General features: G+C 46.5%; 1 protein-coding gene across 23 annotated transcripts in view; it reads right to left on the bottom strand.

Annotated features, from left to right (window-relative positions):
- The window catches only part of FHOD3 (formin homology 2 domain containing 3), a 335,026-nt gene that overhangs the window by 173,157 nt on the left and 145,219 nt on the right, over positions 1-16,650 (bottom strand). For all 23 annotated transcript variants that reach the window (XM_045574974.1, XM_036419534.2, XM_036419535.2 and 20 more), the window contains exon 5: positions 15,955-16,060. In XM_045574974.1, coding sequence (XP_045430930.1) covers positions 15,955-16,060 — 106 coding nt within the window. The remainder of the gene's footprint in view (positions 1-15,954; positions 16,061-16,650) is intronic.

Raw genomic sequence — 16,650 nt, 5'->3', positions numbered from 1 at the left:
AGAGAAGCATTCTGGCATTCAGCTGTGTCTAGAGAAGCACCATCCAAAGCCAGCCTGAGTATCACCGAGAGCTAAAACTCCAAGTACGCAATCTGCCTGCAGACACGCTCCTTGCAGCAAGTGATGGTGACGTGCGTGCGCCTGGGTCGGGATCCCCCCCGAGGGTAGGAGGAGTTCGCTACGAACTGCGGCACTCTGTCCGGCTGACACCAATCCATCAGCAGGCTAGTGAGTGTGTGAGAAGCTGGGTGATTGGTGATTTGGCATGGCACACTGGCACAGAAGCAGGTGTCGAAATAGGTGACATCATGTACACAAGACCAGCTTTCTAAAGAACAGAAGTAGGGCAATGAAGTCAACTTTTTCTCAGCAGCCAACGCCTTCGAGGCATCATCCGACAAAACAGCCATGTTCTCTTGTTAATACTGTAAGAGGTCTAGTTAACATAGAAAGCCAAAGGCACTGGGCTGTGCACAGCACGCTGGCTTTGCGTAAACACAGAGCAAATGAGATCACCCGGCCCCCCGAAGACCACAGGGCGAGTGCCCTTCACAGCTGGAGGCTCAGAGGGGAAGCCTCAGAGCCAGGAGACACCAGTGCAGGTACCCAGGCGAGGGAGCTTGCATCCTGGAGGGGAGAGAGCCAGCACATTCTGCACTGCCCTTGGCTCTCTCAGCACAGTGCCCTTTGCTCAGGGAGAAACAGACTCCGTTCTGAGAGACACGGGACCCCCCAATCAGGAACGCAGAGCTCTGTGTTACAGCGAACCATTCCCAGTGCCCAGTACGAGGCCAGTCATTTCTGGCTCACCGTATCTGATATGGCAGACTGAATGGACAAACCAGGAATGCCCAGGTCCCATCGAACTGCCCACATGTGCATGGACATGGCTTTCGCTATGGTCCTGGTCTTCCCTGTGGGTCTTTTCTCCTGTTTTTCCAGCTTTTAATTCTAAGACTTCTCCGCCTTATCCATGTTGCCTGGATTTGTTGTCTCCCTGACATCCTCTGGACCACAGTTACTGGTAGATTCCTTTATTGAAGGGCCTAGCAAGCACCAGGCACTGCATGAGGGTCCGGCTCAGAGTGAAATGGGGGACGGGGGGTGGGCCCAGGTGCAAATTAGAAGGAGAGTCTTATCATTAAGGAGGTCTCAATGTAGTCAGGGAGGACTGGGGGACAAATGGTTACAAATGTTCTATGAGGTGGGAAGGCCATGGCCCCAGAGGCCTCACAGGAAGGGTAACACAAATGGTAGAGAGAAACCCTACAGGAAGCCAAGGAGGAGGAGGCAGATGGGTCAGCCTGCATAAAGGGATGAGGTGGAGCCCTCCCCTCCCAGTGGATTCAGACACATCCATTTAACTCAGCTTCACATGCACCCCAGCACGGAGCAAGTGTGGAGGTGACATAAGTAGTATACTGGTTAATAATGGGGATTTTTTTTTCAATACATATATGTTTATATGCGATTTGATATGTAGGCTATTCTGTTGTATTGACAACAACTTCAATACTTCATAAGTCAAATTTTCTGAAGGTGTTAACATCATAGATGTTTTTATACTTAAAAATGTTGAATTTCATACAAAAAACAAAAAAACACCAGAGAGTATTTGTGGGAAGTTTTAATTCATTACTTTATTTTGAAGAAAAAGTTATGCTGAATACTTTGGGAAGCTTATGGTGAACATGCTCCAATCTCAAGATACTTGTGATCACTGGCTTAAACTTTTTAAAAGTGATGATTTCTATGTGAAAGACAAAGAACGTCTAGGTCAACCGAAAAAGTTTGAAGGCCAATACAAGCATTATTGGATGAAGATGCATGTCAAACTCAAAATCAACTTGTAGGAAGATTAAATGTTGCTTAGCAAACAATTTCCAATCGTTTACAAGCAATGGGAAAGATTTTAAGGGAAGGAAAATGAGTGCCACATCAACTGAACGAAAGACAAATGGAAAACCAAAAAGTCATCAGTAAAATGTTGCTTCAGTGGCATGAAAGAAAATCTTTTTTTGCATTGAATTGTGACTAGTGATGAGAAGAGGATTTATTTTGAGAATCCCAAATGCACAAAATCATGGGTTGATCCAGGTCAACCATCAACATCGACTGCAAGGCCAAAATTGCTTCAGAAAGAAGACGATGCTCTGCATTTGCTGAGATTAGGAAGGTGTGGTGTATTATGAGCTTCTACCGTGTTTCCCCGAAAATAAGACATTCTCCGAAAATAAGACCTAGTGCAACTTTGGGAGAAAAAATTAATATAAGACACTGTCTTATTTTCAGGGAAACAGGGTAAAACCAGGTGAAACTGTTAATACTGATTGCTACCGACAATAAATAATCAATTTGAACCATACTTTGATAGTGAAAACGACCAGAATGTGCCAGAAGACACAATAAAGTAATTTTGCTTCATGATGAAGCACCATCACACATTTCAAAACCAGTTAAAGACACATTAAAAGATCTTGCCTGGGAAGTATTAACCCACCCGCTGTATTCACCAGACCTTGCTCCTTCAGATGACCACTTGTTCCAATTGATGGCACATGCACTTTCTGAGCAGCGTTTTGAAATGTATGAAAGAGCCCTACCAGTTTGGCTCAGTAGATAGAGTGTCGGCCTATGCACTGAAGGGTCCCAGGTTCGATTCCAGTCAAGGACATGTACCTTGGCTGTGTGTACATTCCCAATAGGAGGTGTGCAGGAGGCAGCTGATCAATGTTTCTCTCTCATCAATGTTTCTCTCTATTCCTCTCCCTTCCTCTCTGTAAAAAAATTTATATATATATAAATTTATATATATACAAAGAAGTGGAATATTGGGTCTCTGAGTGGTTTGCCTCAAAACAGAAAAGTTCTATTGGCTGGTATTCACAAATTACCTGAAACATGGGGAAAATGTATAACTAGCAATGGACATTACTTTGAACAAAGCACTTAGATGTTTCTCTTGAAATTATCGTGTTTTCTTTGATTACAAAACCCTCCTTATTAACCGGTACACCTGGTAGCAGTGTCTTCTCAGTCCCACTGCCAGATGCCAAGACAGCGAGCAGGCCCTTGGCTGGTTTATGTGCCAAGGCCAAACAGTGCTCCTGGCAGTAACCATCAAGAGACACCACTGCACTCAGCGACAGGAGATCCAGATGGTGACAGAGAGCGGGCGTGGGAAGCTCCTGTGTGCTGACCACCTTTCCTGTCAACCACATGGGAAAAATAGCCCCAAACCATCACCACCACCACTACAGTGGCCTACAACCAGCAAGCCTGCAAAGACAGCATGGAGAGAGAAGTTCTGATCATTTTGTTCAAGGAGCCCATTAGGTTATAAGACCGGCCCACTGCTACCATTTCTCAAGACTGGGCAGCTCAGGGAGCAGTCCCAGGGTACTTGCAGTTCCTTTTCAGTAAATGCTTTCTGATGAGGGAAGTGTACTATTTTCTCAGGGCAGGACTAGTCAGAAAGTCCAAGTTAGAACAGATGACAATATACCTGTTCCCTTTGGCTTAGAGAGGACAACAGCATACCTCGCTCAGACACTAACCAGGCACAGCTCCCGGGGGACAGTCAGAGGGTCTTAGGCTGGAAAATGCTCCCAGGATCTCTCTACCAGGGATGGAAGAGCAGCCAGTAGGCACTGTCCCCTTGCCCAGGGCCACAGCACCCAGCTGCGGCCTCCACAGAGTATCTGCTTGTCCAACCAGGTAAGAAGCTAACAGTGCTTCTCAACAGACCTAGAAAGTCACTAGTCACTGCCATCTCAATTCTAATTTACCCAGGGGCCAGCCCTGCACGGTGCCAACCCCCTTTCGCATTTGGACTTGAACTGACGTAAGAGGGATTTGGTAATCCGCATGGAATTCCAAAACAAAACCATAAAATTACATATTTCCTTTCTTTTCAAGCCTGATAATGCCTAGGAACCTTTGGGCTGTGTTTTGCCAACATGAGAATGAACCGTTGATTCAAGTACCACATTTCATATTTTATGAAATTCCCATGAAACGTGATACGTTAAGCTGATTCCATAAAGAAAGAAAAGCTGAATTATGAAAAGCAAACATCTTGAAGGACAGAGAAAAAGAATAGCTAAAAAGGTTACCCATGTCTTCTGAAATGGATGATACAGGCTTGAACTACTTAAAATCTATCAACCACCTTTGGAAACAATGCTGATGCAAGCAAAGTTGAGAGGGAAAAGAAACAGGATTTCAGGATTTTCATCCAAAACCTAACTTAATACAGTGTTTTTCTGAATATCCATCTTTACTCAGTGGCTCCTATCCTAAGACCACTGCCAAGTTCCTTGTGGTGAGGGGCCTCGGCTGGAGCCCTCCCCTCCCACGGCAGCTCTCTTCGTTGGGCATGTGCTGGATGCGTGAAGGAGTGGAGGATGGGGATACAAAGACAGATGAGCAAAAGCACCTCTGAAAAGAAGCAAGACTTGCCCCAGAGCCCTTGGGCCCAGGTACCTGTCGCTAGCTCCTGGGCAAGATCACTCAAGATTACCCAAGTGATTGCTTACCAACCTCCCCTCTTTTCCTAAAGCCCAGCCCAGTCTTTATGTTCTCTCATGACACCGGCATACTGGAAATACTGAATTTTCTTCCAAATCATCTTCTCCTTTAGTTACTCATTGTGTGCAGGAGAGAGTCCTTCAGTCGCCTGGGCATGGATGTCACCACCATTGCTGTTGTTGTTGTTGTTTGAGAGACTCAAATGAGTACCCACCACCGGAGTGAAGGGTTTGATCAGGCCCTGCGAGAGGCTCACACAAGCAGCAGGGAGGAGCAGGGGAATTCAGTTTGGACGGGTGGCCTTTGGTTGCCTAAGAGGCCCAGGGAGAAACTAAGAAGGTGCTGCCTCTGTGAAACCTCCCCCTAAACCCCCTTCACCAAGACCCCTGCTTCTGCTGAGGCCCCATGGTGTTCTGTACCAAGGTTAGCATGTCCAGATGGCGCTGCATTACACTTTTTTTGTATGTAACTGCATTTGTTTTCTATTGCCGTGTAACAGATTACTTCGCAGCTTAAAACAACACACATTATCTCACAATTTCCATGGGGCAGGCGTCCAGGCACAGCTCAGCTGCGTCCTCTGCTCGGGGTCTCACAAGGCTGCAATCAAGGTGTCAGCTGGGGCTGTGGTCCCTCTGAGGCTTGGGGTCCCCTTCCAAGCATATGTGGTTGTTGGCAGCCTTCATTTCCTTGCAGCTGTAGAAATCATGGCAGCTTGCTTCTTCAAGGTCAACGGAAGAGAGTGTGTCTCTGACATTTAGTCTCTCTTTTCAGGGCTCACCTGTTTTAGCCTGTCCCACACAGGAGAATCTTCTTTTAACTGACTCAAACTCAACTGATTTGGGACCTTAATTACATCTGCAGAATCCTTTTCTCTTTGCCACATAATGTGACCTAATCATGGTCCCGTGATGTTCTCAAGTCCATCATGATCAGAGGTCCCACCACATTCAAGAGGAGAAGATTACATGGGGTGTAGAGCAAAGGGGCAGAAATCTTTTGGGCCACCGAAACCGGTTTGGCTCAGTGGATAGAGCGCCGGCCTGCGAACTGAAAGGTCCCAGGTTCAATTCCAGTCAAGGGCATGTACATTGGTTGCGGGCACATTCCCAGTGAGGGGTGTGCAGGAGGCAGCTGGTCGATGATTCTCTCATCGATGTTTCTAACTCTCTATCCTTCTCCCTTTCTCTCTGTAAAAATCAATAAAACATATTTAAAAAAAGAAAAAAGAAATCTTTAGGCCATCTTAGATCCTGCTTACCATAGTATGCATGTGTTATAGTCTAAGATCCTTCCTCTTAGCACCTTATTTTTGAACTTAATAGCATCATTTGTAATTATTTCTTTTGTGCTGTTCTCCATTACCCTCTACTCAGACACCAAAGAGACTTACTCCCTCAAGTCACACTCACTGATGAGTAAATGAAACAGTCAACTCACCTTTACTTACTGAGGGCTCCAACCACAGAGAAAATGGGGCCAGAGCTGACAAAAAGCAATGAAATCTCAAATCTGGGGGAGGTTAATCTTTATGGAACCCTCCAACCAAAACCTGGAAGAGTGGAAAAGCTGGGAAAAGGCAGAAATAAGAGCTAGAAAGAAGGATGTGGGGCAGTAAAGTGCATACAGGGAAAGAAAACATTTGGACCAAGTTGGTAGTGTGAGTAGATAGCAGGGAAGTCAGTAAGGCAGCCCTGTGTGAGGCCCTTTCCTCACGACTATCCGCTTTCTTCTCCAGTCCTGCCTTGCTTTGACCAAGGAGCCCAACCCCTTGAGGTTTCTGTGAACATCCTGGCTCTCAGTTTTCAAGTTCTGGAGAAGCAGCAAACCTACCACTGTCTCCAGACCTCAACATGTACATGTGAATTCCTAGATATATGCCAATACTCACCCCGCTAAGCCTTCACAACTCTGCAGGTCAGCATGAAGAACAGCCCCTTAATGACTAAGGCAGCTCACCTTCCTTTTTCATGACTTGGCTGGGCTCAATCTCATGTAACCAAATGGCCTTTTTGATGCTAAAACAGGACAATGTATGCTTGGTGATAGCCTGAGACCCTATAGCAATGAAGACAGAACATAGAGAAGGGGAGCCAAACAGTTCTGCTTTCATCCCTTTTCTTTTTCTATTTTACTCAGAGACACAGAATCTTAGAGCTGGAAGGCGTCTAAGAGGTCATCCTGTCGTATCCTACCCCAAATCTCACAGCCCTAACAGGCCTTCTGGCCCCTGCTGGAGCAATCCCAGAGCAAAGAATACTGTGGTTAGCCTAAACCAGTTTGGCTCAGTGGATAGAGTGTTGGCCTGCGGATTGAAAGGACCCGGGTTTGATTCCAGTCAAGAGCATGTACCTTGGTTGCAGGCACATTCCCAGTGGGGGGTGTGCAGGAGGCAGCTGATCAATGATCCTCTCTCATCGATGTTTCTAGCTCTCTAGCTCTCTCTCTTCCTCTCTGTAAAAAATCAATAAAATATATTTTTTGAAAAAAGAATACTAATTACCACATACCTGTCTTAAATCAACTCAACAAGCATTCTGAAAATGCCCATTATTCCCCACAATAAGCAAATGCCATATATAGTATTCCTGTGTTCACCCCCCACCTCTCAGGACGCTGAGAGACATCGCAGATCAGCCATGGCGCTCTTTCCTGCTGATGCTGGATGTGGCTTCAGAATTCTCAGCAGGGAGCTCCAGAAAGTCGCCACTGATCAGTTTACGTTGGCAAAGGAAATCAACTAATTTTCCAACCCTATTCTAGCAGCTTGTCTTCAGTCAAAAACCACTTCCCTATAACTCCTGCTCGTTGCTCCTAATCTGCCTTTAAACGCAACAAGTTTGCCCCTGTCTCCAAAAACAACCCTACATATCTCACTACATCTAAACTTATCCCCACTTATACCTTGGCAGGCTCGAGCCCAGTCCCAAGGGCAGGGTGACTGGGTGGGTCAAAGTAGAGGTCTAATTCAGGGATGATCAGGGTGCCCTCGTAGTGTTCCAGGGTCTGAGTCAAGTGTGTGCAGTGGGGGCTATGGGTCGCTCTTCTGCTTGTGAGAACTGGCTCCAGACATGATAGGTCAACCTAGAACAGGTGTGGCTTTGGGGGAGTCCAATCTTAAGGAGCAGAGGAAAGGCGAGGCAGGGAAAAGGAAGCAAGGGATAACATGGTTGAGCTCATGAGGATTCTGAAAACCAATCAAATAAAAATGCTCCCAATTACACATCAGCCTTTATCATATCACTGCTGTCTCCCCATTCTGTACCTTCCGACCATGCATACCCAGTTCCCAGTATAGAGTATGCACTTACCCACACTCACAAAGCACTAAGGCCAAGACAGAGCTCCGTGGTGTGGCTGTAAGCACCCTTTCCCATTCATTCACTCATTTAAGTTTTTAAATCAAGTAGCCGTTAAATGTCTAGGAGGCATCAGGATCAGACTAGAGCTGGGACCACAACGGCTATGACAATGCTGCCACCATGAAATTCACAATCCATCTGTTTCAGAGGCAGGTAGAGAACTCCTTAATATAAAAACGGGTTATACAGTACAATCCATTTTGTATGGATTTTATCTTCAGAAGGCATGACAGTTAAAATCAAGATACATACCATCTTGATCTATTGAACTAGCAAAGTTATCCAAAAGAAAATTCAATAATTTAGCATTTTTTTCTAAGTACCTAAAACAAATCAATATGTGCTCCATGCCTCAGAAACAAAACAATCTGGTGAGCTAAGCTTCAGGTCAGCAAATCCAGGCTGCCTTTGATTCTCAGTGTAAACCCACATCTTCCTTGGGATCACGAGTGCTCTTCCCTGAAGACATTCTATCCCTCATCTCTTCTCTCCTCAGCCAATGTCCAGTGAGCTCCTAAAATGTGCCTGGCACTAAGCATGAAAACTGGCATGCAGGCAGCCAACCCTCTCTAAAATAAAGAGGGGTGCTTGCCTGATGCACGGTGGGGATGGAGAAGGTGGAAAGATGGGACACTGACAGGTATCCTTTCTGTCACGACGCGTCAGCAGCACCAGAAAGAGTGACTCAGCCTCCCTCCCCACACGGGCGGACTGTGGCTTTCCTGGCCCTGGCTGTGGCTGGTTCAACCTGGTGGCCCCATCCCCGATAGCATGCCAAGTGGGTAAGCAAAAAAGGTCAGACCGAGGTCAGAACGCTGGGGCACTGAGAACGTGAGATGCCAACAGCAGAGGTTTCGACAAATATGGGGCTAACAAAAACAAACAAACAGTGAAGACCAGGTCCCCACCTCTGAGTGGCCCAGCTTCTCAGGCCTCCCCAGCCCACAAGCCACAGCTGGGGAAGGCCCGGAACCAGCAGATCCATCTCCAGTGGGCCTGTGACCAGGCACGTGCTCACAGGAAGAGTTTTAAACCTAAAAACACAGAGGAAGAGGCAGCTAGCTCTCCCTCCGGGAGAGGGGACGTAGCACACAAAACTCGTTGTGGTCACTAAGCGGTCGCCACGCTGAAGCATCCAGGCCCCCAGACTCCAGTGTTTCCCTGATGGAAGCAAAGCACACCCATGGAGGGCGAGAAGGGTCCTTCGTAGGAGCTGACATCCCCAAACCAAGCTTACAAAATAAACAGGAAAAGGTCCTCAGAGAATCCTCTCCCTGTATCGAGTGGTAAATATCAGGCCCACTTAAAACGTGAATGAACAAAAATAAACAAACAAACAAGTACCATGAGGGATATGCATAAAATCCTTTCACGAAAGAAAATGAAATAGACATCACACCCAAGAGTGAGGTGGGGAAGATGCCCTCGAAAGGGATTTGTCTGGGGATGTGGACGTGCACGTGAGCAATCGTTTTGAATTTCCAAATGAAGTTGCCAGTGCTTCCCACAGTAACTGACAGATTTAACTCAGGGACAACCAAAGTTACAAATCGCTTTGTAAGATGGACTATGAAGTTCATCGGCAGGAATAAGTATGCCCTAGTCACCAGGAATGACAAAGGCAATAAGGAATGATCGCCGCAGGCCCCCGGGTGGGTTCAGAGGCTCACAGTTTAGGACGGAGATGAAAGCCTGGCTGTCCTCACAGCAAGTTCAACCAATGCAGCCAGTTTCCAGCAGGGAACTTGTCAAGCAGCTCTGGCCTCAGTGAGTGCTTTGCCTACTCTCTGCCTCCATTCCCATGACGGGACAGCGCTGTCCGTGTAGTGACAGGCTGTCCATCCTTAGATAATCACAGACGGGCTTGAGGGGGAGGGGCGGAAGACGGTGCTGAGCTGTGCACGTATTGAGCAGCAATGCCAGGGTGAAGGGTGGGGGAGTAAAGAAAACATTCGTGTTGGACCGGAGAACCAAGTGCATGAAGTAGCAATGACAACGGCTGCCCAGCTACAAGGAAGCCAGGCTTCTCAACTTTAGATAACTGTTATTCTCATTTCATAGAGTGTGAGGTCGTTAGTCAGGAGGCGCAGAGGCCACAGAATAAGTGGAGCAGCCCAGGAGGCAGACAACAGGGAGTGGTGGGGACTGTGGTAAACACAGCCCAGCATCCCAAGTCAAGGGCAGCTCCCTCCAACTCCAGCTACCTGTGGCCTCACAGCAATGAGGACCTGTGTTGGCGCAAGTGTTCAGTTTTTCACAGGAAGCCATATATCCACTTATTTATGTCAAATCTCCCAATTTTAAATTTCATGACTATTTTAAAATTTAACATGGTAGATTGGCAACCAAAATGCCCGCAGGTTCCCTGGTCCCACAGGCTGCCAATTTGTGCCAGCAGACACGATTCCCTCCATTACAGTGACTCAGCAAAGGGAGACATCAAGGGAGAAAGGACCTCATCCTCCACCCTGGCCTCCACCTCCAGGGGCTGGTGGCAGAGTCCACTGGGGCATTGGTGCAGCTGTGTCACCCACATCAAAGCTGGGCCATGTGGCTGCCATAATTGATGCCTGACATCCTGATGAAGCACAGAAAGCTCACAGCAAGAGGCAGGAGAGAGGCATGCTCCTCCAGGCCAGCAGGGGAGCCCCAAGGCCAGAGTCGGGGATGTGGGAGTCAGGGCAGGTCGTTCCGTGGGCCACACGATGCTGAGCTTCTGGCCTCAGTTCAGGAAGTAAGCAGCTCCCCCTTCTCCCAAGTCCTCGCCGTGGGACTAGTTTGAGCGCCTCCCTAACTACTGTGTAGAGTCTGAACCCAACCTCGCTCTCCTCTGTTGCTCTGAAATCCCAACACATGCGCTCCAGTGTTTCTGAGATGGAGGATGTTGGTTTAATTAGCATTTGATCACTTTGCACCACTGACCTAGCATCATAAAATCTCTTCCTACGCGGTCTGTAATATTTCTGGTCCTCATGACACGGATGCCAACAGGAACCATCTGTCCCGAAGTCCTGATCCTCATTAAGAGATCCCCTAACAGGCAAGGCAAATTTTTCCTGTGCTGAAATATAGTTAAGTGGTAGTTGGCAAGCCTCTGAATTTCTCAGGTTGTAGTTTTTGGAAGAAAAAAAAAAAAGTCTAAAATCTGGATTAAATATCCCATTTTTAATATTGGCAACCATTAAAATATTTTTAAAAACATATTATGGGAGGCTAAACAAATATCTGACATTTTCTCCTAAAATTAGAGGGTCAAGCCAAAGGAGTTCTAAGACCTTATCCAGTTCTGTAATGACGGAGGTGTGTTTTATGATTCACAAATAATTTGCTCTAGGATAAAATCAACTTTCTCCATGAAAGGTGCCTGGTCAGACTAATTCTCCGTGTCTGCTTCTCCCTTCTTCCCCAAAGCATATCATCTACATGCAATTCCTAAACACAGAAGACAAGTGCCATAAAGCACACAGACCAGCCATGCCCAGCCCCTCCCAGGAGCTCCTCTGGGGCAGAGCTGTGTCTCAGTTCCACTGCCACAGCCCAGGGCCAGCAGAGCCCACAGCTGAAGGCTCAGCGTGTGTGTGGAAAGTTTAAGTTCCCAAGAAGATACCACTCTAGGTCTTACTGCAATAAGAAGAATTGTGAGTACAAATTCCACAGATTTATATTAAATACTGTCTATCGAAGAAGAAAAAACACAACCTTTAGATCATTAGCTATAACCATCCAAGAATAATAAGCCAGATAAATATTATTTCTACATGTTGTACATTTAAGACCTATTCCCAGCAGCCGGCTCACATTTTTTGGAGAGCACTTGGCTACACCGTAACTCAAAACCTATCTTTGCTTCTCAGCAGATGCATCCTCTACTAAAAGCAACGGATTCCTGGGCCTTACAAGGGGAGCTGACAGAGGGCCGAGTGCAAAAATAAAGATAAATTAAACGAGTTCTAAAAGCAGATGTGGAAAGCAGTGGGCTCTCCAACTGTGCTTGTTTCCCTTGGATCCAGGGACTTGCACATGGTCACACCAAGTGGGTCCTAAGGCACTCCCTGCAGGAACTCCTCCACGGCACTGGACAATCAACCACTGCATCATATTTTTTTTTAATATATATAATGGTATCACATAATTGTCCTCATTCCCCCATTTCCATCCCAAACTCCTCCCCACATATGTCCCCACCCCACTGTCGTCCATGGCCACTGGCTAGGCCCATATGCATGCACACAGTTCATCATATGTGTTTTGTTTTCCCATTGATCTTAGAGAGAGGGAGGGAGGGAGGGAGGGAAGAAGGGAAAGAGGGAGGGACATCAATCGGTTGCTTCTCACACATGCCCGACAGGGGATCAAACCTGCAACCTAGGAATGTGCTCCAACCAACTGAGCCACAGAGGCCAGGCTGGCACACCAGGAGTCCTGGAATGCCATCTTGACCAGGCTGAAGTCAGTCAGTTCCCCTTGCCCAGCAGCTCAAGTCCACACTCCCCACCACCTGCCCTGTGGGCTCTCACCCTCCCATTCACCCAGGGCCAGGTAACAAAAAAACCAGGGCCCACTAAAATTCTTCACACTGGCCACTCCTAAATCTCCTTCCCTTGCCTCCCCATGGAAACCACAACCAAGGTGCTGCCCCCTGAGGACTCGGCGTAACCTCGGGTAGCATGCTGAGTGCTCCCCAAGAGACTGTGAATTACAAAACTGAGACTCTTTCCAGCTTCTCTCTGTTGATCTGCATCTAGGGTGATAAAGTTAAAAACGGTTGGACAAATAGAGGTGATGTGAAGGTCATCCCGATCGCAAATGTTGCCTGGCCGGTGATCAAGCCCGAAAAAACCTCCATGAGAAGTTGTTCAAAGTCAGGAAGGGGTGACTCAACATGTGGCCTAGGAAAAATGATAGTTTCCTTGTATAAAAACACAAAAGTCACACCCCTCAATCTGTCATTTACAGCTCTCAGAAGGTACTTTCCTGGCACGCGTTTTGGTCAAATACTTCAAAATGTGCTGAGGTTTGTAAGCGCCCTCGTTTACCCGGTGTCCTCCAAGACTTAGCTCATATGAGGCAACCATGCAAACACATCTCCCCACCCCTGAAACAGACACCTTGCTGTCACCTGGAGGGGCATGGCGCACATGCTCGAACACATGGGAACCTTCTGCCTCCCATACATGGACGCTCCTGGGAAAGCCAAGTCTAAAGGCCAGGCCCAGTGCTGGCCATGGAAACGTGGAGCATACCCCCACACGAGGAAGAGGTATCTGCCCAGGGTCTTACCTCAGGGGCACTTTCTGCACAGCCAGAGAGCATCAGGCGGTTGACAGGGCTCTCCCTGGTTGTGCTTGGACCTTCTGATTCGTAAACATTGGTAGTTGCCTCTGTTACAGATCAGGACACTGACAAGTCATAAACCACCATGAGCTTAATGATAAGCACTCCCTAAGGTACAGCGCCTGGCAGAGGTACTCTATGTCAAAGCCATCTTTCATTGCCACGAAGGACAATTCACTCAATTCATGGCTCGGGGTCTTGTGTAGCCATTAAGCTTATTCTGCCCCTTAAACAACGAACCATTCCCTGGGCAGCAGGGAGGCCCTCACCACCTCCAACCGGGTCACCCCATGGCTGCTCTCCAGCAGGCTTTCTTATCCAGACTGAGTTGTTTTCTTCCTAATTCCCTCTACATGGAAGGCACTGGTAACCCTCAGATCCAAATCCATGCCTTTCTCTCTTGCTGCCACCCCTCAGAGTCCAGGAAATCAAATACAGCGTGTCTTTGAGTAACACTGTTTCATTCAACATCATTTTGTTATAATGCTCATGAGATGCCATAGGAACTTCACTCTTGTTTATATCAATTACCTATGGTCAAACTGGTTTTGTTTCATCGGTTTGACCACATTTCCAAGAAACTATAGACACGTTAAGTGAGGACGTATACTCACTCTGCCAGCCTCACTTGCAGCTATACTGGTCACGTGACCCAGTTCTAATCCATGGGATGTCTGCAGGGGGCTTCTGACAAGAATTTTACCTTGCTGATAAAAGGAGGCTGACTATAGCTGGCAGAGCCCTACCCATCTCTCCAGCCTTGAATGTAGCTGTTTATACTGATGATGACTCAATAAAAAATGCACATATACACTCCTAGATAAGGTTAGAAGAATGACGATCACTATGTAGATGGTTTTAATATTAGTCCTATAGAGGTGTGCGCACACATATGTTCACACAAGCATTGGCTAGAGAAGACTTCTTTTTTAAAGTTAAAATGATACATACTTTAAACATGAAAGTTTGTCAATTTGGACTCCCTATTCAGAATTAGGCAATTTTAAGTATATTTCCTTCCATGTGTTTCAATTTATGAACATCCATATTTATAGGTCACCTTGAAAATAAACTAGGAGAATGTCCTCCATCCGGATTTCTGTGCCTTCCCCTATGTGAGGTGTTGGACTAGTGGGAATGGGACATGAGGGTGAGAATCAAGGCTTGCACCATCTCCTCAGACACAGAAAGACAGCTGCATTGGAAAGCAACCATGCAGGACAATGTTCTGGTTAATTTGTCTACACACCCCACAAATGTTTCCACATAAATGTCTTAATTATATGGCGGGCAGAAATCCTTCAATGCACCCATAGAGCCTGTCTACTGACAACTTGTCATGAGGATCCATCACAAACCCAGGAGAAAACTGAAGTTCAACCAAATGAGACAGCTCCTTCGTCTTACAAACACCATGAACTAGAAAAGCCAGAGGCTGAGAAGCTCGCTTGCACACACACATTTGGAATTTACCAAGGGAATAGGAGCTACCTACACTGACTTGAAAATATGTCCTTAATTTTTTTTAAATGAGCCCTAGGTTTTCTCTTTTGCTTTTGCCTCTTGTGACAGTGGCTCTCCAGGATTAGGGAAAAGGGAGTTCAGAACATCAGGACACGTCTCAGGGTAAAACGCAACTGGAACTGTGGCAGACAGCTCCATTTTGCCTGTCTCCAACTAACCATGGGCACTCGATATTAAGTCAGCCGTTGCATGTATTTTTCCTTCATCCGAGGGAAAGGAAAGGAAGGTTTTTTCCTTATAGGATCACAGAAGAGGGCACATGTGCAGAAGAGGGGCCAGGCCCGCATTGACTTGGCTGTGCCCCAATGCCTGGGCATGACCCCGATGTGACCACACACCAGCAAAACTGATTTTATTAGACAAACATTCCAGCTCCTGGAGTCTCAGATTGTTTAGCTGCAAAATTAGGATAATATTAAACTATGTTAAATTTCTCTTATGATAGGTCAAAACTATTGATAACAATGATTTCATATGGTCCAACCTAGTTATTCCTACCTTAATACATTCACAGGTTTTCTTATAGGATCGAATAACATTGAGGTTTATATGAAGGGGCATCAAAAAATAAAAAATAAAAAATAAACCCTGTAACTATGAAAAGAGCATTAACTTTATGAGCTGGAACAATAATCACCACTCCCAACTCCACATGTGCATTGCTTTATAAAAATGAAATCATGGAGGGAGATATCAGAATTGCTTCTTATGATGCAAATTCCTGGGAGCACCCCAGACATAGCGAGTGAGGAGCAGAAGGATCTGCCCGGCGAGGAATGTGCACTCTGACACATGCTCTGGTGGTAACTCAAGTTGGAGAAAATACTTTTCCCAGGAAAGAAATGGGCCTCTTTGGATTTGGGTGGCTTTCTGCTGAAATGCAGACTTTGCCAAATCCACTTCGTGTGTCCCCTTCTTCACCGTAAAAAAGATTACAAAGAACCTAGTTCATAGTATATCCTTTTTTCTTAAGAGCCAGAAAGACTTCATATGAAAGTTAGTAAAATTAGCTCAGTCGCTAATTCTTCAAAATTGATGAGGCTTGATGAAGGTGTCATCTTTTGCTACAGGGTGGTTTCATCATCTTACTCCTAATCCAAGCCTTTTAAAAAGTTCTGGGTGTTGAACTTCCTGGAGGAAACCCTCCCTCCCCCCACCTCCTTTGCAGCAAGGGCTGGCTGCTGCATGGCCCGTGGGAACTTACCCCTCAGGATGTAGTTCTGATAGTTCTGGTCGGCCTCAGCTCCCACTTTGATCAAACAGGTCAGACCTTCAGCCACCACAAATTCATGCACCAAATCCTTGTCATCCTGGCGGGAGAGGAGAGAAAAAAATTAACTGATGAACAAAATAGATCCAGAGGCATAGAACCAGAGAACAGACTGACAAATTTCAGAGGGGAGGTGAAGGTGGGGGTTGGGGAGGTGAGATTAACTGGGAAACTTATATGCATACTAGAGGCCCGGTGCACAAAATTTGTGCATGGTAGGGTCCCTAGGCCTGGCTGGCAATCAAGGCTGATCTGTGGGTAATTGGTGGGGCGATCGGGGAGGGGTGCCCACTGGCGCATGGCTTGGCCAGCCTCGGGCCTGCAGGCTCGGGGCAGCTCTTGCATTGAGCATCTGCCCCCTGGTGGTAAGTGTTCATCATAGCAACTGATCGTTCCACAGTTCAGTCGATTTGCATATTAGGCTTTTATTATATAGGATATGCATAGCACATGGACACAGACAATAGTGTGGTGAAGGTTTGGTAGGGGCAAGTGTGGGGAGGAGGGGGTCAATGGGAAAAAAACAATAACAACAAAAACTAAGGAAACATCTGTAATACTTTCAACCATAAAGATAAATTTTTAAAAAAAGACACATGAATGAAAAAAACACACACAAACTTCAAATCC

This window comes from Pipistrellus kuhlii, unplaced genomic scaffold (genome assembly GCF_014108245.1).
Source record: "Pipistrellus kuhlii isolate mPipKuh1 unplaced genomic scaffold, mPipKuh1.p scaffold_m20_p_6, whole genome shotgun sequence".
Taxonomy (NCBI): Eukaryota; Metazoa; Chordata; class Mammalia; order Chiroptera; family Vespertilionidae; genus Pipistrellus; species Pipistrellus kuhlii.
The sequence above is the reverse complement of the archived record's forward strand: the minus strand, read 5'-3'. Positions and strand labels throughout refer to the sequence as shown.